This window comes from Schistocerca nitens, chromosome 8 (assembly GCF_023898315.1).
Source record: "Schistocerca nitens isolate TAMUIC-IGC-003100 chromosome 8, iqSchNite1.1, whole genome shotgun sequence".
NCBI classification, from domain to species: domain Eukaryota; kingdom Metazoa; phylum Arthropoda; class Insecta; order Orthoptera; family Acrididae; genus Schistocerca; species Schistocerca nitens.
The window spans coordinates 51240640-51268391 of record NC_064621.1 but is presented as its reverse complement, the minus strand read 5'-3'; the positions used below and the strand labels follow the sequence as shown (position 1 = coordinate 51268391).

Below are 27752 nucleotides of genomic sequence, written 5' to 3'. Positions count from 1 at the left end.
TGCTTGAATCTAGTTTGTTGATATTCTTTGATCCAGTCAAAAAATATATGCAAATGTTAAAGAGCAATACTCAAATTGACTTGTACAGATTGCCATAATTTGCTTGTAACATTAACATGTGGTGATACCTCATACCATAACTGCAATGATATGATAAATTTTAAGCTGTGCATTTTGTTCACAACTGAATCATAACCACTGAGTGTGTCTGATTTTGCCATGTTATTTTTTTAAGCTTTCAGTGCATTAAAAATCATCATCAAATTGTAATAGTATGGCTTTCATTTCCTCTATTCTGCTTTTTCACCTTGATCTGATCAAAGGTTTCATAGTAAGCTTTTATTTGCCTGAGATTAATTTTCAGCATTTACTGGATCTTGAAAATGAAAACAAATTTTTTCTGAATAAAACCAAAAATGTTTTTGCTGCCATTGAAGAATTAGCTGCATCTACCAGCAGCAGATGCTTACTATGCTTCCTGCAGAGTCTAAAAATAGAGTTTTAACTTGGCTACTTATAACAGCCACATTTGCTCCATTGTCGTACCCTTGTACACAACAGTTTTGAGTACCTATTCCATTTTTTCTCCTAACTGTTCCAGTATTACATTAGCAAGCCATTCTCCAGTGATCTCAGCAATGACTAGAAATCCAATAAAGATTTCTTCTGTTGTGCCAGTTGATTTATTACAAATCCTTAAGATAACTGACAATTGTTCAACTCCATTACAATCTGTTCAGTCGAGTAAAGTTGAATAATATTTTGCATCTTTTACCATGTGATTAATTTCATCAGTAACTGTTTTTGACATCTATATGATCCATTTGTTCTGAATATCGTTGCTTAAATAATGATGTGTAAGTTGTTTGTCATTAATGTTTTTCATGTGTTCCCATAATGTAGGATTGTACTTAGGTATCAATTATTTTAAGCAAATCTATGAAGTTACCAGAATTCCCTCTGTTGTTGCCTATATTGATCTAAATGCCAGATTATGAGAGGCTAAGAAATTAATAATAATAATGAATCTCTGAAATAAATTGTGCCAATGTGTTTGGGATTCTCGAATTAGCTTTTAGTTTTCTTGATCTGTTGTTTTTCCATGCTTTATTTCTTTGGCTGTTGTCATCCAATGGAACATAAATGCCATATGATGTTTGGTATTCTCATGTCCTTGTAAAATACTGCTTAAGAGTTTCCAGTCACAGCACCCTTCTCATACCATCTGAGTTAGTAGTCTGCATGGAAAACAGAAAACTTATATTTTGAAAATTTGAATTAACCAACCAGTGATGATGTTGGGTTTCACCATTATTTTGTTTTCTTGAGAAACGAAAATTAGAAAATTGCCTATTATCATTGACTTTGGGATAATCTTCTTCACTGTTATTTAACTGCTGTGTAGGGCTGCTTCAAGCAATATCATGCGACTGAGAATCTGTTATAGGAAATGTGCACATTCCATGATCTGAAATAACAAATGTTTCTTTCATTTTATCACTGACTTCCGCGCTAACTGGCTGGGAGTTTAGCTGTTCTCTGTGAGTTCCACTGGTCACCACAGGGGTTTCAGATTCTGATTGGCTAGTTTGACTCTGTTTATTTCTGGCTTTAGTGGTTCATTACTATGTGCATCTGGAGTACTTTTTTGAAATTTGAAGCAATCAATTCAGGTGATTCCATACTACCAGATGCAGTTTTTTTTTAGAAACTTCTCGTACCTACACTTAAAACCTGATTCGATACTTCTCTTCCAGCATTTATTTTTCTTTTTGCAGATCCAGATTCCCAGTCTTTGGTGATATCTGTATCTCTCTTAGAGCCTGGGCCCCACATGTTAAGGAACAGAGGTCATATGTTATATCTCTAATCTGCAAAAAATAAACATTTTTGCTTTTTTGTATAGTGGAACCTCATGTATAAATTCTATGAGGTCTTGTAGGCCGGTTATATACATCGATGCCCAGAAAATAATTCAGAAAGTGCATAAACGGTGTGGTGAAGGAAAAAAAATTAAATAAATTATTGTGTCTGTTGGAGCAAACTATGCTGCATACATGTCATAGTTGTGGAATTACAAAAATAATTCAGCAGTTTAGCTATAATAATAGCATTGGAAGCTTACCGTCTCTGTAATGTGCTTATGTGAATCCTTATTACTTCCGTACGTAATTTATATCATAGCTACAGGTCGGTAAGAGGATCAGTGGTTTGCTAGCTCTGGCCGACAAACAGTCACCACTTTCCACTGAGTTAAGCCACCTTCTTTCCATAATAGATGCTTTGTGCTGTTTTCATACTCTTTACTCCACAAAACATTACTATAAGATCTCACTATCCCCGTGCCACATATAAAATGAAAAAAAACTCCTGAAACTGCATGTTTTGATTCATAATTTGTGAGCATAGACCTCAGCTAAGTTGTCAAAACAACGAATTTTAAATTCATAATATAGAAGTTACTGTACCCCCTTTAATTCTTTGCTGTTGTATGTGATAGGTATACATTTGATTGCAAAAGTAAAAACTAAAACTTTGAAATTAATTCTTTTTAATGCCTTTCTGATGTCCGTTTCATATGTATCAATCATCCTGTTTTAAAATAAAAGTTTGTTTGTTATAAAATGTCAGTTTTTTGTACAAGTCAGCCAGTATGTTGGCCACCAAAGTGCAAATTAGTTTGAAAGTTGAAGAGTCTTTTTTTTTTTTTTTTTTTTTTTTTACAATTTTGATTTTCTTTCATTTGCAGTCAGACCGAGCCAGGTGGCACAGTGGTTAGAACACTGGACTCGCATTCGGGAGGATAACGGTTCAATCCCGCGTCCGGCCATCCTGATTTAGGTTTTCCGTGATTTCCCTAGGTCACTTCAGGCAAATGCCGCGATGGTTCCTTCGAAAGGGCACGGCCGATTTCCTTCCCCATCCTTCCCTAATCCGAACTTGTGCTCCGTCTCTAATGACATAGTTGTCGACGGGACGTTAAACACTAATCTCCTCCTCCTTCATTTGCAGTCAAATGTACTTCCCTTACATGGTACATGGTGTATGGGATCACAGTACAGTCTGTGGGTATATAAATGTAAATTATTTCTTATTTTTCTCAATAAATAACCTTTTTTTTTCACAAACAAAACAAGTTCTAAACGTATGACAGTTCCTTAGTTACTTTTGTTCAGTGTACAACACTGATCAGTAATCACTGCCCATTTATTTAATATTTATCATTTTCAAACAATGAATCACACTCATTCTCACAAAACACTCTTGTCAGAATTACAAAATAACATAACATTAAATAAGGACACACATTGGCATGACTATGCAGCACTCTGATTGGCTCTCTAGCCACTGAGAAATGTGGACTTAGTTATAACCTGTCCGTTTCACAATTGCTGTTTTAGCTGGGCACCGTGCAGGTTGTTAGGTTGTGCTGTTGTTTGTTTTGAATGATGCACAAGCGGCATAATTGCGCTCAGCCCAAATGGAACATGGGTCGTAAAGTGTATGTGTTTTGCACACAGCATATAAAACTACATTCACTGTTGCTGTATTCTTCTGTAGAAGAGCATGAGAAAATAAAGCTTGTTTTTCAGTCTAATGATTGTGGTGGGAATGCTACAAATAAAACTACATTTGCTATTAATATAATCTTCTACAGAAAAGTGAAAGAAAATAAGAAAATAAAATTGTTGTTTTTAAGATCTAATAACTGAGGAGCAGATGTAGCAGATATAACTACATTCATTGTGAAAACATCCTTCTACAGAAAAACTAAGGAAATGAAAATGGGACAATAAAACTGAGCACACAAAGAAAGTATGTTCTTCACCAGTAATGTCCTTCTGTTTTTATATTTTTTAAAACAAAATCCAGTTTCCTTTAAAATTTTGCGTGAATGTTTCATTTCCCTGTGACGTTAATGTATGGATCTTCATTGACACTGTCACATTATGAACTATCCACACATGACTTACTACTGTTGCTACTGCTCTCTACATAGTTCTGGCTAATGGCATTAGCAAACATTTTCATTATTCTTCATTACATAATTGACGTACGTTGTTTGTTAAAGCTTCAGCATTTTATTGTACACTTCTGCGTTGACTAACCATTCTACCAGATGCCGAGCAGATGCAATAGAAATAACACAACTCTGAATGTTAACCTAACTGTACAGTGCCAAGCCACGTACGTGATTCACATTTTATCTAAACAAAGTTATTTCAGCATTCTGCCTTCGGCAAATGTATAATGGGCATGTATAGTAAGATTATGGAAAGAAGGCACCTTGGCTGAGGAGAAGGCAGACAATGACCAGACCTCCCTCATCAACCAGAATTGGCAACCAACTGATGTGTGCCCTTCGTACTGGTCTATAGGTATGGTACAAGTTAGTGATAGAAGTAACAAGGATTCGCATAAGTGGATTATAGAGGCAGTTAGTTTCAAATGCAGGACAGTACTTCACTGTTGCCTTTCTCAAGATCGCAGCATTCTGTGACGTGATTTATTATTTTCCTAGACTTAGCACGAATGAAACTTCCTCTGTAGCTTCCAACTTTTATGGGTGTCATAGGGGAAAAAATTGATGGGCTAGCAATTACTTTGTCATTCATTATTTATTCTGTATATTGTTGATTATGCTTAACAAAGAATAACAACACTTAGCACTGCTACTATTACACCACTACTATTGGCTCACTGAAGTTGGCAGCAACTGTAAATTTAGGACACTTGACATGAGAAGTTCAGAATTTTCATGAAAAATACTACTGTATTTACTCTAATCTAAGGCGCACTTTTTTTCCGGTTTTTGTAGTCCAAAAAACCGCCTGCGGCTTAGAATCGAGTGCAAAGTAAGCGGAAGTTCTGAAAAGTGTTGGTAGGTGCCGCCACAACTAACTTCTGCCGTTTAACGTATGTAGCGCTACACAGGCATGCTTTGCAGGCACAAAGATAAATACTGGTGCCAAAACCTCTGGAAGGTGGAAGAAGAGCTTTTTTCTCCGCCCTGAATTTTGACCACTGCATTTTCATACATTATCCAACGAAATAAATACAAATTCCTTATTGTTCATCTTCGAATGTAGCAGCATTTCAATATAATACGAAAATCTGACTGGCAAGACTGTTTGAGATGTTTGTCAATATGGCCAACTCTACGTTCTGAATTTTTTCATACCTGTGAGAAGACATGGTTGCTAATAGGAACTTTTATGAATTGTGAATCACATGCAGTATTCTCTTCACCATAAGAATAATACGAATATAAGCATTTTGCCATGTATTGTTTCGTGTTTGCTGCTATCTCATTTAAATCCTGTCTGCCTAATAACCTTCGAAACTAGTGTGAGACAACAGCAAATGGGGGAAGAATATACATATCATGTCATGTTTATATTCTTTTATTCTTATGCCGAATAGTGATACAATCAGAAATGAACCACGGCAATTGATAGATTTTTAAACCTAAGATGACTCTAATTTCTGTGCAGAATGTAATGTACTAAAGAGGCGTCTGCAAAGATTTTCAAATGGAGAAAATTTTTCGCTAAACTCTCGTTCAGAACATCTTCTATCATACACAGTCTATGATTTGGTTCTTGTTGATCATTATACAAGAAAGCAGCAGTGTAAGTAACAACAAATAGCAGTCTCTTGCCATTGTTTTGCTAATGAGAAGATTCCTCTCTCTCTCTCTCTCTTTTTTTTTCAGTTGTAAGCAGCGGTAGCGCACACAAAAGCAAGCCATGCCGCTAGCGGCGACAGGCCGTAAACACTCATTATCAGAATGCGACAAACAATGCATGACACAATACAGTAATGCATTTTCAGCTTAGAGTGACGTAAATACCTATAACAAAGAGAACGGTACTTATCAGATCAAAAAAAAATAAGCAATCAATTCAAACCAGACAAAGCACGTGAAAAAGGAAGGGTGCCAGTATAAATACGGACGGAGCCCCTGACACATAGCAATGGCTACCTGGCAAAGCTTAACTGCTAAGCTTACGACTCGAACCAAACTACTGTAGCTGTATTTTCATTCATTCGACCTAAATTGTGTCCATTACAATGGACCAACTTTGTTTCGATTTGGAGGGCGGCCTAAAACTTTTCTCTCCCCTTGAATTTTGAGTCTCAAATTTCAGGTGCGGCTTAGATTGGGGAAAAATTTTCTTCCTTGATTTAGAGTCTCATTTTTCAAGTGCGGCTTAGATTCAAGTGTGACTTAGATTCGAGTAAATATGGTACGGGTCCAGGTAGCCTCCTTTTTATTATAATTGTTCTGTAGACTAGATTTTTAAAAAGTGAATGTTGTAGGTTAATATCACTGATGTTTGCTAACTATTTGGATTTATCGTCTTATGACGAATAAAATCTTTACTCATGGTCATGGCTTTTGATGGTCCTAGCTGAATGTATTTCATGAGTTGAAGACAGCTGCATAAACCTTAAAGGTGCAAGGCCCCTTGGACCACACAGCCATGGATGGTGGTCCATGAAGCCCACACCTTATATTGCTTATGTGTAGAAGTAGGAATTCAGGAGTTAATTGTTGGTGTTATTTCTAGATATGGGCAGCTTTCACATTGGTCAACACTTACAGCAGTATTCTGCATTTATTGACCTTTCATTTCCAAGAAAATAGATGAGCAACACACCCTTTCAATCCCAAAAGGCAATTTCTAGAATTTTCTTGCTGCCAGGTGAGTTGAAGCCCAGACTGTGGCATTCTCTCCTTCTGCTCTCCACTTCACTGTCAATTGATTGATTTCTGGTGTGTAGCGATGGGCTCACATCTCATTATATTTCCTGAGGAGATGTAAAACCTACCTAACTGATTTCATGTGATATTTAAGGTACTTTTCTAAAAATGATTTGAATAATCCTGGTATGTAAGCCCACCCTGCACAACTGTGAAGAATAGCTCATATTCTACAAAGTTATGAGCAACAACATCATTGCTGTTAGTGACACCCAATTATTGACAATATTTGTGAATATTGTTTCCAGCAATATTAAGACCAATGGGGGGAAAATCTATCAAAAATGTCAGAAAGTTTTCACTTTTCTTCATAAAAAATAGTGCGTTGTACAACAGATGTTAGTCTTACTTGCTAATGCTACCACTGATGAAGGACCAGTCACTGTGGGATGATGCAATTGCTCAGTCCTCCCATATATCCTCATCTAAATACTTCTAATGCCTCACTCTACTACCAGCTCTTTCTAAGTAAATGGTGTGCAAGTCTAGTCTGAATTATAACAACTTTTATTTTGTGTACTCAAGTTTTTGTTTCAAAAGTTGAGAGTTGGCTACAGTAAACAAAATAGGTACCAATACATTTTCTATACACAAGACACACATGAGGAATTTAAGATATCTTCATTATGAAAAGCTGTGTTCCAACATTTTAAGATTAATAATCATTCTAATTATGACTATATTATTTCCATCTGTGGTAAATTTGCAGCAGGCATAATATGCTAAATGTTTGCTTTTTGCTTTTTTTTTTAGCCATTAGCAGACGTAGTTAAACATGTAGAAAAGGGTTATAAAATGGAGTCACCTGAGGGCTGCCCCCCAGAGGTTTATGAGATGATGCGCCAGGTAAGGAAACTCTTCTTTTTAATATTATTTGAGAGAGTGAGAGTGAGAGTGACAAATCCTGCCACTAAAATATTCATGTACATTATTAACTGCACATAATTGTGTAACAAGTAATTGCAATTGGTTATCGGCTTGTGTAATGACTGCAAACTAACATAATCATAGTTTCTGCTATAGAATGGTCATGTATAATCTTGTTGACATCGTCTTTCATTGAACTATGGCCAACACTCAAACTATTTAGGCCAGCCAGATGTACTACATGGATTTGTATAATTTAACATTATCTTCTGTGAATAATTTTAGTCAAGTATCAATGGATCAAATCATTATTTGAAACTGTGTAAATGTTACTGCTACTGAATATTTCTAATTTATTGACACTTTTGGCAAAATAATCAACATTTCAAAGTCTTATAATTGTCATTTATAACCAAATAAGTGGGCAGACTGCTGCAGATTCATCACAAATAGAAGTCTATGTGAAGAAAGTCGGCATCAGTTTCATGTAAGGTCTGTTAGTGCGTGCTTGGAGCTTGGGGTGTGGGGGAGCGTAGCTTCATTTCTTCATTTTGTGTGTGTGTGTGTGTGTGTGTGTGTGTGTGTGTGTGTGTGTGTGCACAAACCCAACAAGTTCAGAGCCATTCTAATAATATGAGGCTTAAGGTGAAAATTAAAGATAAGAAAGCAAACCAAGGTGGTTTGATTTTTAAATAAAAACTATGATCAGTTTTTCAGTACATTCAGGCAAAAATTCATTCACTCTTAACCAATAATATTAGTGGGCAATCTTATTATAAACACAAATTTTCTGGCTATTTATGTCATTATTACAATGAAGGACAGTTGTATTAACAGGATATAAAACAGTTTTAGATCTTATAAATGATGGCAGAGATTATTAATCATTACAAGAAATACAGAAGTCCCAACAAAGATTCTCATGAAACCCCCCCCTAAACATTGATTTATTTGTCCTGTGTTAGATCCTGCTTTACTTACAAAATGTGCCTATGACTTTTTAGATAATCTTTGAGAGCCAATTCTATAAAAGCTGCCGACTGGAAATAAATTTTGACCTCAATTCAGAAAATGAAGCCAGAGTCAGAATTCTTCTTCTCCTTCTCCTCATGGTGTTAAACCCTGTGTGGATCTTAGCCTCTTCAACAAGTTTTCTCCATTCTGCCCTCTCCAGCACAGTTCTCCACTGTCCTCTGCCTCTAAGAGACTTTGTATTTTCTTCCACATCTTCTAGCCACAGCTTTTTGTAGCCTTCCTCTTTGTCTTCTTTCAGTTTACCTCCGCTCAAAAACCTTTTCAGTTGTTCTTTCAGTATCCATCTTAAGGAAATGTCCAAACCAGGCTGTCATCCTACTTTTTATTATACTTATTGTGTCCCAAGCAGTAGCAAATAATTTAGCTTTTCTGTCCTATCAAGACTACCAAAGGCCTGCTGATGTCTGTGTAGAGCTTATGAAGCTCAATATTATACTCATACACCTTTTCATGTATTTGCCTCAGCTCATATATCTGATCTATTGTTGGTGTATTAAGCCAAAATCCACAGTGATATTCACTCAGAATCTCTGCTGCATATGGAACTAGCCTGTTGTAGGTACAAGGTGTACAACTTTGCTTCCATTGTTTGCCAATAGGTGGCGACAACGGTAAGTAGCGGTCGAAAGAAACAGATCGCAGACATCAGGCAGTTAACCCTAGTTTACACTACAACACTAGGTTGCAGGCAACTGCACTACAGGCCACTGCGCATGCTTCCTGTGCGTTTGAGCAACTCGTTGGTGAAACTAAACAGTTTCAGCTTATTCCAACTTTGGCGACACTAGTTGCGTGAGTTTTGAGGTTGTGTGTTCGTAGGGTGTAGACAAACTGAAATATGAAGTGGGGAACGGAGAATAATGTTTGCTTTTTGGATATCTATGCTTTGCATAGGTGTTTGTGGGATTTCAGTGATGCTGGTTACAAAAATAAGTAACATATTGCTGCTCCAGGGACCATCATGTGCAATCAGAACATAGATAGTTTGACAATATCTGAGCTGCAGGGCAAAACTTATTGAATTAGGAGCACATATACAACTGAATTAAGAAAAATATAAGCAAATGTAATTCTAGCTGTAGAAATGCTCTTGTCTACAAGATTAAAATCCCATCATTCGAGTTGGCCCACTCTTTTTTTTAAAAAAAGGAATATTGTTGACAGGAGGGAAGGCTATGCAAATCAAGGAGCTACATTCTTTATTTCATATTTTTCTATTTCAAACATCGCAGCAATGCTCCCCATTCACAAATGTTTGACTTTTGAAATACTGCCACTGTACAGATCTATCTTCAAGAGAGAAGTTTGCAAACCATTCTCTTCTTAATGCGACCTGCTTCAGATAATTATTGGTGTTCATGAAAAAGTGTCATAAACTAAAACCACATCTTATAGCATGTTGAGTGTTCTCGATTGTAATGTAATGTGAAACTTCCTGGCAGATTAAAACTGTGTGCTGGACCGAGACTCGAACTCGGGACCTTTGCCTTTCGCAGGCAAGTGCTCTACCAACTGAGCTACCCAAGCATGACTCACGCCCCGTTCTCACAGCCTTACTTCCGCCATTACCTCATCTCCTACCTTCCAAGCTTTACAGAAGCAGGAGAGCTTCTGTAAAGTTTGGAAGGTAGGAGACGAGGTACCATGTTGACATTTGTATTTTTCAGACTATCATCACTCTAGTTACAAAAAAGTGAAGCAATTGGTGGTGGACTAACAGCATCTACTCACTTAAATTGAGGATGAAGCAGCCTTTTTCAAAATAGTGACTGTTATGCTAGTATATTATGTTCATTCAGGTATTACTGCTGTAGGAATGTTTTCCTACCTAACTTGCTACATTGATTATGAAGCTGTGAAATAAAGCTTGATAGGTACTCCACAAAGATCAATAACTTGCAGTGCAAAACATCTATTTACACACCATGCTGTATAGCAGGCACAGAGACAGCACACTGCGGGTGAGTCTTAAAACTTATTTTATTGATAGGCATCTTGGTACAAAGTGCTCGCCGTGTGACATTTCCATCATGGCAAGGGCACAGGGCCAAGGTTGATGTGGGTGCTGTGAGGAGAAGACCAAGACTGAGAGTGAGGCTAGGTCGGCGGAAACCTCACTAGGAGCTGAGCTCTTGTCCTGTACCAGTAGCCAATGACTGTAGTATCCAATTACACAGCATAACTGACAGTTTGGATGGAAGTAAACGCATGAATGAAGAAACTTTCTGCCTTACAGACGATTGTAGCAAGCTTGGAATGTACAGAACTGCAATGACCAACCTGCAGTGAAGGGCTGCAATACAGTTCCTCCACCTCTGCCCCTCTCCTGAAAGAGCAGAGCTAAGTTGATAAGTCAGGTGGTTACTTACTTTCCGTGTCCGGAACTAGACTTCAGACTTCCAAAAATCAGCAGCCAATATGGTCTTGTCATTTGTCTCCCATAAGTCATTCATTGTGCAGGGCTGGTCTAAATGTGGACAAATAAGCAGGTGTTGAGGATCCTGGACAGAAGCACACAGACAGAGAGTGTTCTCATTCTCTTTTAAGAAACCCCATTGCTGCAGGTTTGTTTTGCGCTTCAGTCTGCTTCAGTCTGCAACCGCGTGACCGCTACGGTCGCAGGTTTGAATCCTGCCTCGGGCATGGATGTGTGTGATGTCCTTAGGTTAGTTAGGTTTAATTAGTTCTAAGTTCTAGGCGACTGATGACCTCAGAAGTTAAGTCGCATAGTGCTCAGAGCCATTTGAACCATTTTTGCACTTTGGCACTTCTGCCCTCAAACGGTTTAGGGTTCTCCAGACTGTGTATGGTAGGTCTCCATCAGGCGCCAGTTCTTCTTTTACATTTTTATGGGGGTTTCTTAGGTCGATTTCCCACCTTTTCAAACGATTCTCTGCAGCCGACCCTTCAAGGGCTTGGGTACATGACAGGAAACTCTTCCTTGAACAAAGCCATTGGTCAGCAGGCTGGTGTCCATATAAAGGGTGACGCATGTCCTTTTCTTGCTTGGTTTTTTCGGCTTCGGCAGCGATGTCACGTTGTATGTTGGGCGGTGCGATCCCCATGATTAAGTACATCTTGTGCACTGGGGTTGGCCTCAAGTATCCGGTAACAATCCATGCCATTTCATTCACCGCGGCATCAAGTTTTCTCACGTGTGTTGATGCAGACCATACTGGAGCGGCAAATTCCGCAGCTGACACCCTGAGCGCAAGGGCTGAAGTTCTCAGGACTTTTGGGTTTGCACCCCAGGATCCGCTGGTTAATTTCCTGATGATGTTGAGACTTTTTCCCTTGTGGCATTACAATGATGTTTATAGGTCAGTGTGTGATCCAACGTGACACCAAGATATTTGGGTGTTTCACAGTGCTCGAGACGTTCACCTCTCCATATTACATTTAATTCACGATTAGCCTCCCTGTTCTTTAAATGGAATGCACAGACCTGCGTCTTGGATGGGTTCGGCCTTAGGTGGTTTGCCTCATAATACTGGGAGAGAGCTTCCAAGGTACTGGTTAATTTCTCCTCTACATCCATAAAAGTGTAACCTTGGGCTGCAACTGCAGTGTCATCGGTATACATAAATTCGCGTGTGATGTTTGGCACTGGTTGGTCATTTGTATATATATTATACAGAGCTGGGGTGAGGACGCTTCCCTGAGGTAGGCCATTCCTCTGATTTCTCCACCTGCTCTTCTTGCCCTGGAGACAGACGAAAAATCTCCTATTATGCTGGAAAGTACCTATCAGTGATGTTAAATGGTAATCTCTTGTCACATTATATACTTTCCTAAGGAGCCTCCGATGGTTTACAGTATCATATGCAGCTGAAAGGTCTATGAATGCCACTCCCGTGATCTCTTTCCTCTCAAACCTGTCCTCGATATGTTGGGTCAGGTTCAGGACTTGACCGCAGCACGATTTGCCTTGTCGGAAACCTGCCTGCTGTGGGATGATCTGTTGTTCCAAGACGCTTTCTATGCGACTTAACGTCAGGTGTTCCAAGATCTTAAGACAGTGACATAAGAGACACCGGTCGAAAGTTTTTTGGATCGTCAGAGTCCTTTCCTGGTTTCAGAAGTGCAACCACTCGCGCTCTCCTCCACATCTTTGGAATATGGAGCCTTTCTACACACGCATTTATCAAATCTAGCAGCCACTGTAGGGTATTACTGCCAATTTGCTGGACTCTAAATTCATTGATACCAGGAACTCTGTTAATCTTCAAGCTGGAAATGGCTGCAGTAAGTTCTGACATTGTAAATGGTGCCTTGAGGTGATGATTTTCCTCTGCCGGATCACATGCTAATGGTTCCTGGTACTTTCTGCCGTGGGTTTTGCCATTCATAAGGAGTGTAGTGGCGACTTGGTCTGCTGTGACATTAGTAAATTTATCATTTGACTTTGTGGCGTCACCGTTAAAGTTCTTTAACAGTTTCCAAGCCCGCCTACTGTTCACTTTCATGTCCAGGTTCTCCACAATGTCACACCATTTGGCTTTGCGGTTCTCAGCTATGACTGACATGAGTTCATCACCTGCTAGAAGTGTCTCATCATCAAATGGGTCGTTATCGAAGAGCTTCTGGTATCTTTCCAGTAATGGCTTGGCGTCCTCAGACAGTCCCGTAATATACTGTGTTTTGCATCCTCGCGGTATTGTTTTCCGAGACACCTTCTGAACGAGTTTGACAAAAGAGTCGTACATCTCAGGTTGTGGGGGGATTTTTGTTAATTCTATATCAATGAGCGCTCTAACTTTCTTCCAATAGGCCTTTTTAAAATTGAACCTTCTTTTGAAAGGAACTTGTTCAGGCTTAACAAATGCATTGATCGTGCAAATTATGGGGCGATGCTGCGTATGGGGAATTGGCTCCCCAATCAGTTTCCCACATTGGCCAGAGAGTTTCTTGCTAACAAAGATGTTATCGGGATTGTACCCTTTTTTCCCCCTCTGGCACTATTAAAGGAGCTTGGCAGTTTCGGGTCATGTATGAGGAGTAGATCTTGTACCTCAGCCCAGGTCTCTAGTTCCACTCCGCTGCTGTTAGTTTCTTTATAGCCCCAAGTAGTGCTCTGACAGTTGAAATCGCCCAATACAAAATTAAAGTCTTGGTAACTGAAATTGCCAGGCTCAGTGAGGACAAAATCTGATCTGGGGGTTTGTACACAGAGGTAACGTTATATTGCCGAGTTCGAATGGTTAATATCTCAATGTCTTGCCTGTCGCTCAGTGATGCAGAAGTGACTCTAATTCCTGGCCTGGCGAAGATGGCACTACCGTACCGTTCGTGTGGTCTCTCCAAGATCATCTTCATTCCATTTATTTTGGGTGTGGGTCTTGTACTGCCCCGATGAGTTTCTTGAATTAGGAGGAAGTCACATTGATATTCTTTACACAAGTCAGATAATAAAACTTCTTTGTCTCTCGATATTCCTTCAATGTTTATCGACATCATCACAAGTGGCCTCAGAAAAGACCGTTTGGGTAGGGTCTTATTGGTCTTCATTTTCTCAGAAGTCCGTTCCGGTTGTTGACGGATTAGCCGCTGATAGATCAATGTTGCCCAGGGTGTGCCCGATTGCAGTTCTCATTCGTGTCTCGCTGTCGCAATCTTCGGGGAGGCTCCTTCAGTGCACCCCAGTCAGGTGGTGACAATGGAGGTCAGTGGTACCGGTGAAGAGGGGTGTTGTACCAATGGTGAGGCAGTGGGTAATAGCATTGACACCGAGGATGACAGGCGTGCGATGGAGGCAGGTGCCCACCGTCAGAATGCCAGGTGTGAGGTCGCTGTGGCGGCTGGTTGTCAGTAGTGCTAGTCAGCAGTGTGATAGTGAGCCAGACACATGATACTGGCAGTGAGTGTGAGTGGTGAATAAACTGATGGTGCATGAGGTGGGAGGAAGGTACTGTCATACTGCGTGCACTGTGATGGGCAGGTGCTGGACGCCATTGGCAGTGTGGGGCTGCAGAGTTAAGGCTGCAGGAGCACTACCAAGTGGCTGCGAGGAGGGGCTAACAGCTATGTTGAAAAATTTGACAGTTAAAAATGCCTGCACCAGATACTGTGAGCATAAATTGCCGGTGCCTCTGGCATGAGGATGGGCAGTGGCAGGACTGGGGTGTGGTGCTGGGAACTTGTAAAGTAACACCTGACAATTGAAACAGGCTTGACGTGGCCGCTCTCGACCAGTCATGTAGAGCAATTTTTTATACCTCCCACAGCAGTGCCTCGTTGTTGTTAGAGTTCTGTACATGGCTATTGTATGGAAGTGGTGCAGGCTGCAATGCGACATTGGGAGCATAACCAGCTGTTGGCAGTGGCGTACATGACATTGGGGGCATAATCAGCTGTTGGAAGTGGTGGATGTGAAATCACTTTACTGGGCGTAGGCTGCAAAAGAGGTACAGGGGCAGGGATATGAGCATCGTGGGCCTTGGAGATGCTGGCGCCAGTGTTCTCGATGGGCAGTAGGTTGGGGGTGGTGCTGGCATAGCACGGTGGTGGCCCACAGTGCGTTTGACTGTAGTTTGGTAGGATGGCATCTCGGGGGCTTCGGTGATGGGTATGTTTAATGTGGTGGCGGGGATGGAGTTGGCAGTGGCATTGTCAGAGGCATGGGTATCTACTGGGTTTCTCAAAGATGGTAATCAGGCTGCATAGTGAATGGTCATGCAGCATATAGCTGAGCTTTAGCCTATTAATATAAATGCTGGTAGGGGTGCCATGAAGATGCAAGGTAAACATCTTCTGGACCCGCTGGGCAGCCGAAGTAGTGCTGGTGAAGTGGGGGTTGGTGAGGATCAATGCACAATATAATGTGTGTGAATGAAGTGAGGTCGCTGTGAATGGAATGGATGCTCTGTGGTGCTGGGGGGGGGGGGGGGGTCACAGATGAGCTACGCTGTCCTGCAAGCTGGCGACAAACCCGGGCTTTACATCATCTGCGGGAGGTTAGTGGGCTCTAGGAAATCGCCCAGCATGGCAAGCAACTGGCTGTAAACAAGATCAGTGGCTGATATCTCAGGCTCAGACTTGTAAGTGACACGAAGGATGAGAAATATCTGTGGCAGGGCAGCAGTCCACATGCTGTTCTGGCAGACAAGAGTGGCTTTGAAGGAATGGTGGAACTGTTTCACCATGCTGTTGGTGGCTGGATAGTAGCGCAACATCAGGTGCAGATCAGCCCCACAGAGTTCTGCAGTGCACAAAAAAGGGCAGATGTATTTTGGCAGCTGCAGTCCAGTGTGATGGGGTATGGGCAGGCAAAATGAGCAGTTCACATGTAGTCAAAGATGGCAGCTTCAGTGGCAATAATAATGATGATGATCGTGATGATGGTGATGTGATGACGAGTATTGACGTTGCCTTGGAGCAGCAGGTTAACCTGTCCACCATGGTGGGGAGGTAGTTGGAGCCATCAGAGGAAGGTAAAGGGCTGACGATGTCTACGTGAATGTTGGTCAAGCAATACCTGACATTCTGTGAAGGCAGTGATTGGCATATAGGTGGTGGATGACCTAGGCACCCTGACAGATGAGGCAGATGCAAGGCCAGGTCATGCAGCCCCTCTGAATGCTTGGCCACATGAAACACTGCATCACTAGAGTGGTGGACATGTGCATGCCAGGGGGTGTCACATTCTGTATCCGAACAAATGCAGCCTTGTGGAAGGCAATGAAGAGGAATGGGTGCGGTAAGTCAGTGGATGTGTTGCACCAGATTCTGCTGTCTGAGCTGGGAGATGATGTATGTTGAAGCAGCATCCAGGTGGAGATGGGCAACTTCTGGGTTGTGCCTTGTAGTCTAGGGATGAAATGATGGCACAGGTGTGGCTGAAGCAGATTGTAATGATGTTGTCAGTTCAGTCGATGTGATGTGTGTCAGTAGTAAATTTGGAGATGAACAACAGCTGTTGGAACTGATGTGGGGAGCACTGGTCCATACCTATTGAGAGAGCAAATGTTATAGGCTTGTAGTCAGTGAAGATCATGAAGTGGTGGGCCTTCACAGACAGCTGAAAATATTTGATTGACTCACAAATGGTGAGGAGCTCTTCTGTCATATGCACTCAAACTGTTGAGTGGCAGAGAGAAAAAAATGAGTGGCTGTCAGATGTTTCCAGTGTGCTGTTGCAGGACAGCAACAATAACAATCTGGCTGGTGTCCACCACGATGGCAAGCAGGGCGATTAGGTAGTGTCTGCCAAGTCGTTCTTGGCAGCAGAGCAACTGTCATCCATTTGTGGCATCCACAGCACTGATTTGTTTCCCATGTTTTGGCATTGTGAAGTGTGGCAGTGAGTCTCTCCTGCATAATAGCAGCATTCCTCAGATGGCGGTGGAAGAATTTTAACATGCCAAGGAAGAAGTATAAGTTCTTGAGTGTGTCTGGGCATGGGATTTAAAGGACAGCACGTGCCTCATTGGGCAGGGGACATGAGCTGGTGGTGGAGATGGTATGGCCCAGGAATACCACCTCACTGGCACCAAGAACGCAGTTTACTGTGTTTGGCAACATCATGGAAGTGTTTAAAAATACTGTGGAGGTGCTTTTTGTGTTCCTTGTGTGTTGCAAAGAAAACAAGTATGTTTGTCCAATTAGGTGAAACACCAGTGCAAGCCTTACATGATGCCATCCACAAAACACTGCTACGTTTGGGCACCATTACAGAGGCCAAAGGTCATAAAGGTGTCCTTGTAGAGCACGATTAGTGTGATAGTGGCGGTCTTCATGAAGTCCTCACATGTGACCGCAATCTGGATGAAAGCCTTGGCTCATTTGATCATGCTGAAGATGTTAGCCCCAGTGAGCACATTGTTGTAGCTGCGTTGAAGCAGCACGGGGTACTTCTCAGGAATGGTACGAGCATTTAGCTTCTGGTAATCACCACGTGGGTGCCAGGTGCCATCCTTCTTCTTGGCAGTGTGAAGGGCAGATGCCCACCTGCTCTTTGAAGGATGCAGCACTGTTAGCAAGCAGCTCTTCAAACTCAGCCTTGGTGATCATGATTTTGTCTGATTGTAGGACCTGTGGTCAGCAGAAAATGGGTAGCCTGGGGGTGGTGTCGATGTAGTGGACAGTTGAATGGCAGACACCCCCCTCCTCCAAAGTGCACTGGATGGGTGTGTGAGATTGGGAAATTGCACCAGGAGATCAACATATGGGCTATAACACGCCTACTGCTTCACATCGAAGGAAACAGCAAAACAAGTGCCTCACTGTCATTGAGGCACTGGCCGGCAATCTCACAGAGCAGGTGGTAGTGCCCGATAAAGTCGTCCACTCTGGTAATAGATGTAAGAGGTGTCTGACACAGTGAAGGTCCAGGGAAGATCACTTTGTAGGCCAAGGTGACTGGGGCTGCGTGGACGGAGATGGTCAGAATTGAGGGAGGCCACTGTCATCCACAGTATTGCCATGACAGCACTGAAGTGGATGAGCATGTCATACACTCCTGGCTGGACAGATGGAATAGTGGCAGCAAGTGGGGGATTGGCCTTTGGCACATCGCGGTCAGAGGGAGTGTTGGCGATAGTAGATGCAGCAGCTGGTGTGGGCATCTGTGTGGCATCTGGCTCCTGGGGATGGGCTACTGGTGGTCACATCACTGCGAGTTGCATGTGCAAGTCAGTGTTGTCGAGTTCCACTTCTGCAAGGCACTCAGTCAGGTCAGCAACATGTCGTGTGGTGCTGGTGGCAAAAGCCATGGCCACTAGGTCACACAGGTGAAACAACTGCAGATTAATTAACTTATGAGGCGAAGCAGACTAGTGTCTGTAGCGTGAAAATGGATGTTGTTGGTGAGTTGCACACATGTTTATAAGTCAAAATGCATGCATAATGGGACAAGGCAGCCAAGGACTTGCTTAATTAGAAAATTAAGTAGCCCGAGTTCCTCGGGTCACCAGTGTAGGAATGTTCCCTTACCCAACTTGCTAAATTAATTACAAAGATGTGAAACAAGTAATGCTAGGTGCTGCACAGAGATCAGTGACCAAGTGTAGTTAAGAAACAACACATTTATGAAACAACTAAAAAAAGAAAAACTTGAAATGGTGTAAAAGTTGACAGATATAGGAGAAAGTCACTTACCAAGGTGATGGCACTAGATAAAAGTGCAGCTTTGTGAGAATAGTGGACACTGAACAAACTCACTGGTGCAGTAAGAACAGTTGACCCCTAACAGTCACTAACTCATGCCAGAGTATCCACCAGCACAACACTGATTCTTATCGGCTTGGGAAGCAGAATTAATTTCCTCTCATGGAAGAAACTGTATAAGCAAGGTCCAAACCAAAGGCACATATATAACACAGGAGCATGCTGGCAGCGATTGACAGAGCTCAGAATTTGGACAGTACTCACATGGGCACTAACACACACTGGTTGGAATATTTTGCAGCATGAAACACAGATTTATACACCAGGCTGCATAGCAGGTGTGGAGATGTCATGAGTGAGTCTTAAAACTCATTGATAAATATCTCTGTACGAAGCTTGTTGCTGTGTGCGTGTCCATAGCGGGACAGGGTCGAAGGAAATCTTGACACTGTGAGGACAAGTTCAAGATGTAGAGTGAGGCTAGGTTGGTGGAAGCCTTGCTAGGAGCTGAGTTATTGTTGTGTACCTGTAGCCAGTGACCATAGTGGGCAGCATCTGGTCGTACAGTAGAATCAACAGCTTGGGGTTTGGAGTAAATGTGGGAAGGAAGAAACTCCCCACCTTAGCAGACGGCCATAGAAAGGTAAGGAAAGTATAAACTGCTAAGACTGATGTGTGGTGAAGGGCCACCACACTGTGTTCTTGCAGAAGAATCTCTATTTTTCATTATTCGATGTGCCCAAAGGCATGGACAATAATATTACTTCTGACTTCCACTGTGACAGTTTGAATGTCTGTGAAACCATCCAGATTTAGGTTTCTGTATCTTGAATTTCTGAAGGTGTGGTTCCTTTGAAAGAACATGGTTGATATCTATCCCAAGTCTCAGCCTGTCCCTTGTGTCTAATGGCATTATCATCAACCAAACTGGTTTATTCAGATAATCGAATTGTATACTTTTATTGACAAATGATAACTACACATGTTTATAACAACATGGATCTCTCTTATTATTACAAAAGCGAGTATAGAAGGAATATATGTAACACAGCCTAGTAAGCAATAAAAAAATGCAATACATATGCATTTTGCATGTACAGTGCTTTAAAAAGAAACTTTTAATTTCTATCGCTCTATGCAAACCTACCTGTTAATGAGCAGTTAAGTCACACATTTTCTTCAGGACATATATCTGATACTGATCACTTTCATCTTGAGTTTCAAACCATTGAAAGGCTGTATCTAGGCATGTAAATTATTCAGAAGCAGCTGGTATATTTTCATCTTTGTTTTCTGGGCCACTGGTTGATGATCAGTTTTATCAATGACAAGCTGTAAAATTTTGATATCCTGTATGATTTGGTGCCTCCATTCTTGAATGTCTTCTTGATTGCATTAATGGCAGCTGAGTTCTTTTAGCATATTGAGCATTTCAGACATATTATTCTGTTTGTCATTTTTAATTAGACTTTGAGAAATTTACACTATACTCAAAATTTTATTCCAGGCTTTTTTAATGGACATTCTTCTCATTCTATGTAACAATTATTTTCTGTAATACCATTTGAAACTCTCATTAATGCCTTGATCCATGGGTTGTAATAAGGAAGTTACATTATATAGAAGAAAAGTCACTTTTATGAGCTCACCCTTTTTGTTTAAGTTATCACAGGATGGATGAGATGGTGTGTTGTCAAGGAGTAGTAATGTTTTCTTCCTTTTGCCATCCTTTAACAGATTAGCATTTACAGAGGGTACAAAAACTTCCATAAACCATTTCTTGAAAATCACACTATGCACACAGGTACTCTTTTGTGAGGTGTAAATAATATGTATCCACAAACATATTAACATGTTTGAAACAACATGATTTCTTACTTTTACCAATAGGCAATTGGTGGCTACCTGTATCATTAGCACAAGTTTTACCAGGTGCTGCTAATTCATGACATGAAGCAATAGTTTTTCTTGGCAAAGCTTTCCAATTTTGCCCACTTCTGTCAGCATTGTAAGTGTTTTTGAGAGTGTAACTTTTCCTCAACAATTCCCTTAGTTTGATTCTGAAAGAATCAGCTGCTGCAAAAAATGGAAAATAGTTTTCCTCCTCCTCACAAATGCCGTGTCTTAACTTGCAGCATTTTAACCAGCCCGTGCTTGCCTTAAAATTTGACAGTGTCCAGTTTTCACTAAGTTGAATTATATTTTCACATAGAGTGGGATCAGAGACAGACCACTTGTAAACAACATCATCTAGATCCGTGTTCCATGGTGAGCTTCTTAGTTGTACAGTTTGTCAATTCATCAGTAGAATCAAGCTTGCATATAAAATTCATGATGCTTGTCTTTTGCTCTTTATATCCATAACTTTCAAGTTACCAACCTTGTACTCATTAGATAACTTGGTTGCAGATCCACCTTCCTCTAATCTTTTTTTAATCTTAATAGAGGGAAACATTCCACGTAGGAAAAATATATCTAAAAACAAAGATGATGTGACTTACCAAATGAAAGTGCTGGCAGGTCGACAGACACACAAACAAACACAAACACACACACAAAATTCAAGCTTTCGCAACAAACTGTTGCCTCATCAGGAAAGAGGGAAGGAGAGGGAAAGACGAAAGGATGTGGGTTTTAAGGGAGAGGGTAAGGAGTCATTCCAATCCCGGGAGCGGAAAGACTTACCTTAGGGGGAAAAAAGGACGGGTATACACTCGCGCGCGCACACACACACATATCCATCCACACATATACAGACACAAGCAGACATCAGACTTTTTTAAATCTCATATTTATATCTCATAGAAAGGCCATTTTACGTCGTTGACACAAGTGATAATAACAGAGGGCAAGTGGTTACTATAGACGGTAACTTGGCATTGTCATGGAGGGAGCGGGAGTGAGGGGGCAAGACCATAGCGGGGGGATGGGGGTGGCAGCACACATGTGCAAGTAACAGTTTGGTTAACCAACATCCAGATAATCAATGCTGTACTTTAACTGTAACTTGCCATTTACTTGTGGGACACACTTAGTAAGAAAAGAAAATTAATAAAAAACCAGTTATTTGTCTCTGTTCTCAGAAGTATGGACAGACTATGCTTATAGCATGACAGCATTTCTGACACCTCTCATCACTATAGAAGGTATTTTGAGAGCTGCATAGTATCAAGACAGAATCCTCCAAACTGCTGTATAGCTCTAAACTAAACACTTCAGTCCATCTTTAGGATAATAATGCACAAGCACACTGCCGCCTCATGAACCCCTTCCTCCAGGGGCAGGAATCAACCAAATGGAATGTCCTGAGATATCTATTGACATGATGCTGGTTGTTGATGCTTGGGATTAGTTGCAACTTCCAGTGCATCATCTCGGGAACTGTTCTCACACTCTGGATGATTTCAGGAGTGCCATTTAATAAGAATGGGACATGTTTGAGCAGCAATGCCTCAACCTCATCGTGAACAGCGTTCCTAGCAGAATCCAGACATGTTACAATGTATGGGGTGGTGACAAATGGTTTTGAATATTACCCAGTGGCTTTTGATTTTGCACATGTGCAATGGCATGCACTTTCAAAGGAAGTGCCTTGATTGTAGTTATTATTATGTTTTTATCTCATGGTTAAGTGATGTTTTAGTTTCGTGTGGCTCATTCTTACACTTCTTCCTTCTCCTCTGGAATCTAAGCTCACACATGTTCACAGAAGGTGCAAAACTTTTTTGAGCAATTTATTTATAGAATATCGAGTTTTGTGAAAATAATCAGGTAAAAGGAAACTTCAGCTTAGTCATTTACATTCCATTCCAAAATAATTTGAGTTCATTCAGTTTTTATGTTTTTCATCAGTCTCTCTCTCTCTCTCTCTCTCTCCCTCTCCCTCTCCCTCTCCCTCTCTCTCTCCCTCTCCCTCTCCCTCTCTGACATCATCAGAAACATTGGAAGTTGATAGAATAATGAGTGGCTAATAAGGCAGATGGTGATGGGATGTGTGATGACCATATGACCAGATGACTAATAGTTCCACCTGTCTCCTGATTTTCACAGTTTGGGTTGAACATCTTATGTGGATGACCGTAAGAAAACATGTTTATTGCTTGTTTCATTTGTATTTTACAAAAGAGCATCATAAGTAGGGAATGAGTTTCCGTAGGTGCCTGTTGTCAGGAAAGAGCAGTCAAAAAATGTGGTATGGTAGCAAGAGAGAGATTTGGGCAAACTGTTGACATTGCAATATCTCTCTGTGTTTCCTTCCATATAACATAGCACTCGTCTACATTTAAGTTACATTAGGGTTTTAGAGTAAGAAGTTAGAATTTTTAAAGTTCACTCTGTGCAGTTACAGTATTTAGAAGAGTATGATATTACTGTTAATGTATGTAATCAAAGCGTGCACATAACTCTGGGCTTCATACTTCATTTGTCTGCTGCTGTTAGACAGTTGCACAGGTTACCCAAACGCTGTAGATACACCACCTCCATACTTTAATAGTTGATATAAATCCACCTGATGGTGGAAGTATAATACTCCAAAACAATTAGGGGGAAAGTATAGTATAATAAATGTGACTGATTACAAGAATTAGTATTTTCAGTTGGAATAATGATACTAGATTCAGAAAACAGTTTTATTTTCCCTATCATTTATTTTGCCAATAAATCTTATTTTTTAACTGAGGCTGCTGAAGAACAAGTGTGCAAGTGGATTTTTGTCTATTTAGTAGTAATAAACAAACAACAAACACAATCAATTTCCATACTTCTCTCACATATCTTTAATAATGTACGTAGTAGCCATAGTGGTTAAGTGTTCCATGTAAAGTGTAAGATGATGATGTAAAGTTGCTATTGTTAATTCTTTTCTAGGCATGGGATCTAGTACCTGATAAGCGGCCAACGTTCCGTGAAGTGAAAGCAAAGTTGGGTCATCTTAGGGCACAAACTACGTAAATGAAAGGATATGCTATGAAGCAGATCATCTTTCTATTTCTGCCTGTCGTGTGTGTGTGTGTGTGTGTGTGTGTGTGTGTGTGTGTGTGTGTGTGTGTGTGTGTGTGCGTGCTTGGATTTCAAGTTGAATTATGTGATACTCCTGGCTGCATAAATGTGTGTTTTGGCTGTTTCATATGCACATATCTCCATCTTTGCAATGTTGTAATAAGTACTTAGGGATGTCAATTGATACCTGCTTTAAAGATTTGTCTTTGTTCATACAGTGCAGGAATGAGGGAGGTGAGCAGTTTTACTTTATGAAACTGTAAAAATGAAATATTAAGTCAGCATCAGAGGTTCCTTTTCCATTTGATGTTGGTTGGTTTTTCACCAAATTAGTCATTAGTGAATGCCAGATTTTCATTCTTGAAGTTTATGATGTAAGCCCACCTTTTTAACGTCACAGTTTTGCCGATCACCTGTTACCTTTTATAAATATGTTCCAGTAACCCTTTAAAATCCTCTGAAATGTGCAATTTATATTCTTACATATATTTAAATTTTGTATATTTATGTAAATAATAATGAATTTGTTAATGGTCAAATATGATTATATTTTAATAATTATTTAATGAGAGTTCTAATATATATAGTTACAAAATCACCCATAAATATATCTATTTATACATATGCAAACATGTATGCAGTGTATAGTCCTAACTTCTCACTTAATGTTTCATAACGATCTGATACACTGCTATCTTCCTGTGATTTTGTGTTAGTAGTAATTTCTTTTCCAGTCATGCTGAGCAAAACCTATGCCCACAATACCAAGATATCTATATTGTGAAATTCATCAGCTCAAAAAAATATGAATGATGATAAGTCAAGTTCTAGAACATTTAAATAACAATTCAGATATGATTATTTTTTCTTTTCTATTTGATTCTGTAGCCATTTTTGAGTCATCTGTTCATACCAATTACTACAGAATCACCTGCTCCTCCAAGTCTCTATTGAATAATAAATGTTCATCCGAAAAATGTTACATTGAATGTAGCTATTAAATTTAGGCATATATGGACAAATAGTTTTCTTCAGCATCAGTTAGAATGAAGAGCTCTTTTGTAGTAAAGCTGATCAATTATAAGACTGCTTTCTTTACAATATTTATTCTTTGCACAAAGTCAATGTGTTCATCAATATTGTCCTGTTACGCTAAAATATCTCAGGCCAGCTTTGATAACAGGCCACTGAATTTATCATTCATCTGTAATGGATTTTTTAGAGCCAATTGAAGTAGCTTTTTCAATTTTTGTGAATAAATATTTAGAATGCCAAAAAGCATGTCTTCTTTATGTGTTGAATTTGTGCAGTTAACACCTTTTAGCAGTGAACAGAGGAAACATTTATAAATTTGTTATTAGTGGACATAGTGATTATAACTATTTTTGATGTTATATTTTAAATACTTGCATATTTCTTTATGTTTTCCTAAGCTGTTTCCTATACATTTACACTACAATGGAACATGGATTGACATCCCTAATGAAGTTTTCTGGAGTATTCATTAAATATCATTATCATCTTGAATTGGATTTTACTTGTTCATTATTGCATTTTCTGTTACTGACTTAATTTTACTCAGTAGTTATTCCAGGTCATGACATACATAACAGATTGATAATTGATGTGATTCGTAGTATTTAAATTGTGTGTGAAGAAATTTATTGAAACTTATGAAAATATTTATATCCAGTAATGAATATTGGCACCACAGGAGGGCTCCCATCATCTGTTACTGAAATGTTTGTTCAAATTGTTTATAGAAAGTTTTCTCTTAAAAGAAACTACAATCAAATATAGAGGAAGGAAAACTTCTACTTAATGGATCTGTTCATTTTCATCTTGTCTGTTCTTGCTGTTTCTCCCTACAGCAAGGTTTCAAAAGGATTTCCATATTTAATACCTGTATAACCCCTGTCAGCCAGTCAGCATTTTCCTCTTTCCTGGCTGAATTGACTGCTGGCTCCAAAAAGATAATGTCTGTATCTGCATAAGTGAATCACATAGAAGTTTTTTTCACTCCTCCTTTGATTGCAGGATCTGTTTTGTGGACCCTATAGTTGTAATACTACATTAACACTATTACACAGTGCTGTGGCACTATGCTCAAGTGTCTTAATCATGTAAACAATACTATTTTACATGTTAGTGAATTACTTCTGAATTGTAAAATGATTGTGGTGTATATGTCTTATTTGTCCAGTCACATGTAAATGGTGCTTCACCATTCTTGAATCAATTTGTAATGTGGTTTTACTTTGGCATTGCACTGATCCCTGCAGCATTTGTTTGTTCTTGACATGATTTAACTATGAATTTATGTAATGAAAAATTACCATGAATCAATTTAGATTTCTAAAGAATTAAGTAATTTGACTGCCATCTATCATGGAAAAAAACTGCTTTATTTTAGTTACTTACTCATATATAGTGTACTGTCTGTGTCTGAAACTGAAACAGTTTGCTCATCTCATATGTTGAATCATTGCTGTACAGCAGATAGGAAAAGTGCAAGTACAGGCTGTTTGGCTACTTAAGAATACATCCACTCACCAAGAACCAGTGTTTGAGAAATACTATGGTGCAAGGAAGTTGAAAGAAATTGATAGTTTTGCTGACTTCATTGTTCCATCTGTCTGCTGGTAAGGTCATCAATGACATCATTTCCTCAAAAATAAAAACCATGGCAATTACTACTTCATTTTATAAAAACCTATCAGCTCATTTGTAATAATGCCAATATGTAAATGTTCCTTCATAATTATTTACTGTGAAAGGTAATATTAGCAACATGCTTTTTAGGTTACTGGACATGAGCCGTATGAGTTTATCTCAGTTTGGCTGTAAGTACCAAAATGTGTAGCTTCGATAGTTGTTACTGTATGGATTACATGGAGATATGAGGTTCCTCATTTTTATATTGGTGCCTTGGTTTTCTTGAGAAACTACTGTCACTACCAGAATTTGTATTTTTTTAAAATTATTGACATGTGTTTTTTGAAACTCACTATGATGGCTTCTTTTACTTGTTTTGGAATTCTTACCTCAAATATTAGTATGCTGGTGACTGAAGCTGTTGGTGACTGAAGCTGTTGGTGCACCATGTATCTCAATGAAGAAATAAATACTTAAGTGGGAATAATGTAATTAGTGTTTGTTGAACTGTTGTATCTGTTGAAATTGACACGTAACACTGTGTTACAATAGTTACAAAAAATTGATGCCATTTGTCTACACAGATAAAATAAAATCTTCCTTTTCAGTTATAAAACTAGGAAACAATGAAGGAAACGTGAAAGTTGTGAGATGAAAGATGTGTGTGTAACACAGTTTACATATTCCAGCCATTTTAACTATATCAGACTTTAATACAATAATTATTTTTAGGAAATATTAATGTTTTGCAAACATTATGTTTTGAATATTTTACAATACATTTCTTGCAGAATGCTAAGAAATTGAAATAAGAAAGACTTTCGTATACAAGAAAATGTTCTGTCATTACTGGAATAATGGGAATGTTTAAGGTCTATCCCCCCAGATGCTCAAGAAGAATATCTTTATGTCTGATAGTGTGTTTGTGCGCGTATGTGTGTGTGTGAGAGAGAGAGAGAGAGAGAGAGAGTTAGACTATGGTATGAAAAAATTCTTCTTTATATTTTGATGTATATTGTCTATGTAAATAATACTGTATATAGTGAATAAACCATACGAAACATGACTGACTTCATGCATTTTTTATGGATTATTATTATCAGTTCCAAAAATAAATTATGCTTATTAATATTTAAGTATTTTAGAAGTGATGGGAATTAGTAGAGATGGTAGTTGTATGTTTATTGTGTTGATGGACCAAATTTTCAGCATGAAACAGAAAGTACACAGTTCTCAAGTCAGCTGAAGATGCCTTCTGTCACCCAGAAGAATAGACACCACCTTTCTAGGTATGTAGGGCTGAACGAAATAGGCCTCGGCA

General features: G+C 39.6%; 1 protein-coding gene across 2 annotated transcripts in view; it reads left to right on the top strand.

Annotated features, from left to right (window-relative positions):
* Positions 1 to 27501, top strand: part of LOC126199372 (tyrosine-protein kinase CSK) — a 222405-nt gene extending 194904 nt beyond the window's left edge. For both annotated transcript variants that reach the window (XM_049936280.1, XM_049936281.1), the window contains exons 9-10: positions 7523 to 7615; positions 23645 to 27501. In XM_049936280.1, coding sequence (XP_049792237.1) covers positions 7523 to 7615; positions 23645 to 23728 — 177 coding nt within the window. In that variant the 3' untranslated portion in view covers positions 23729 to 27501. The remainder of the gene's footprint in view (positions 1 to 7522; positions 7616 to 23644) is intronic.
* Positions 27502 to 27752: the final 251 nt, after the last annotated feature.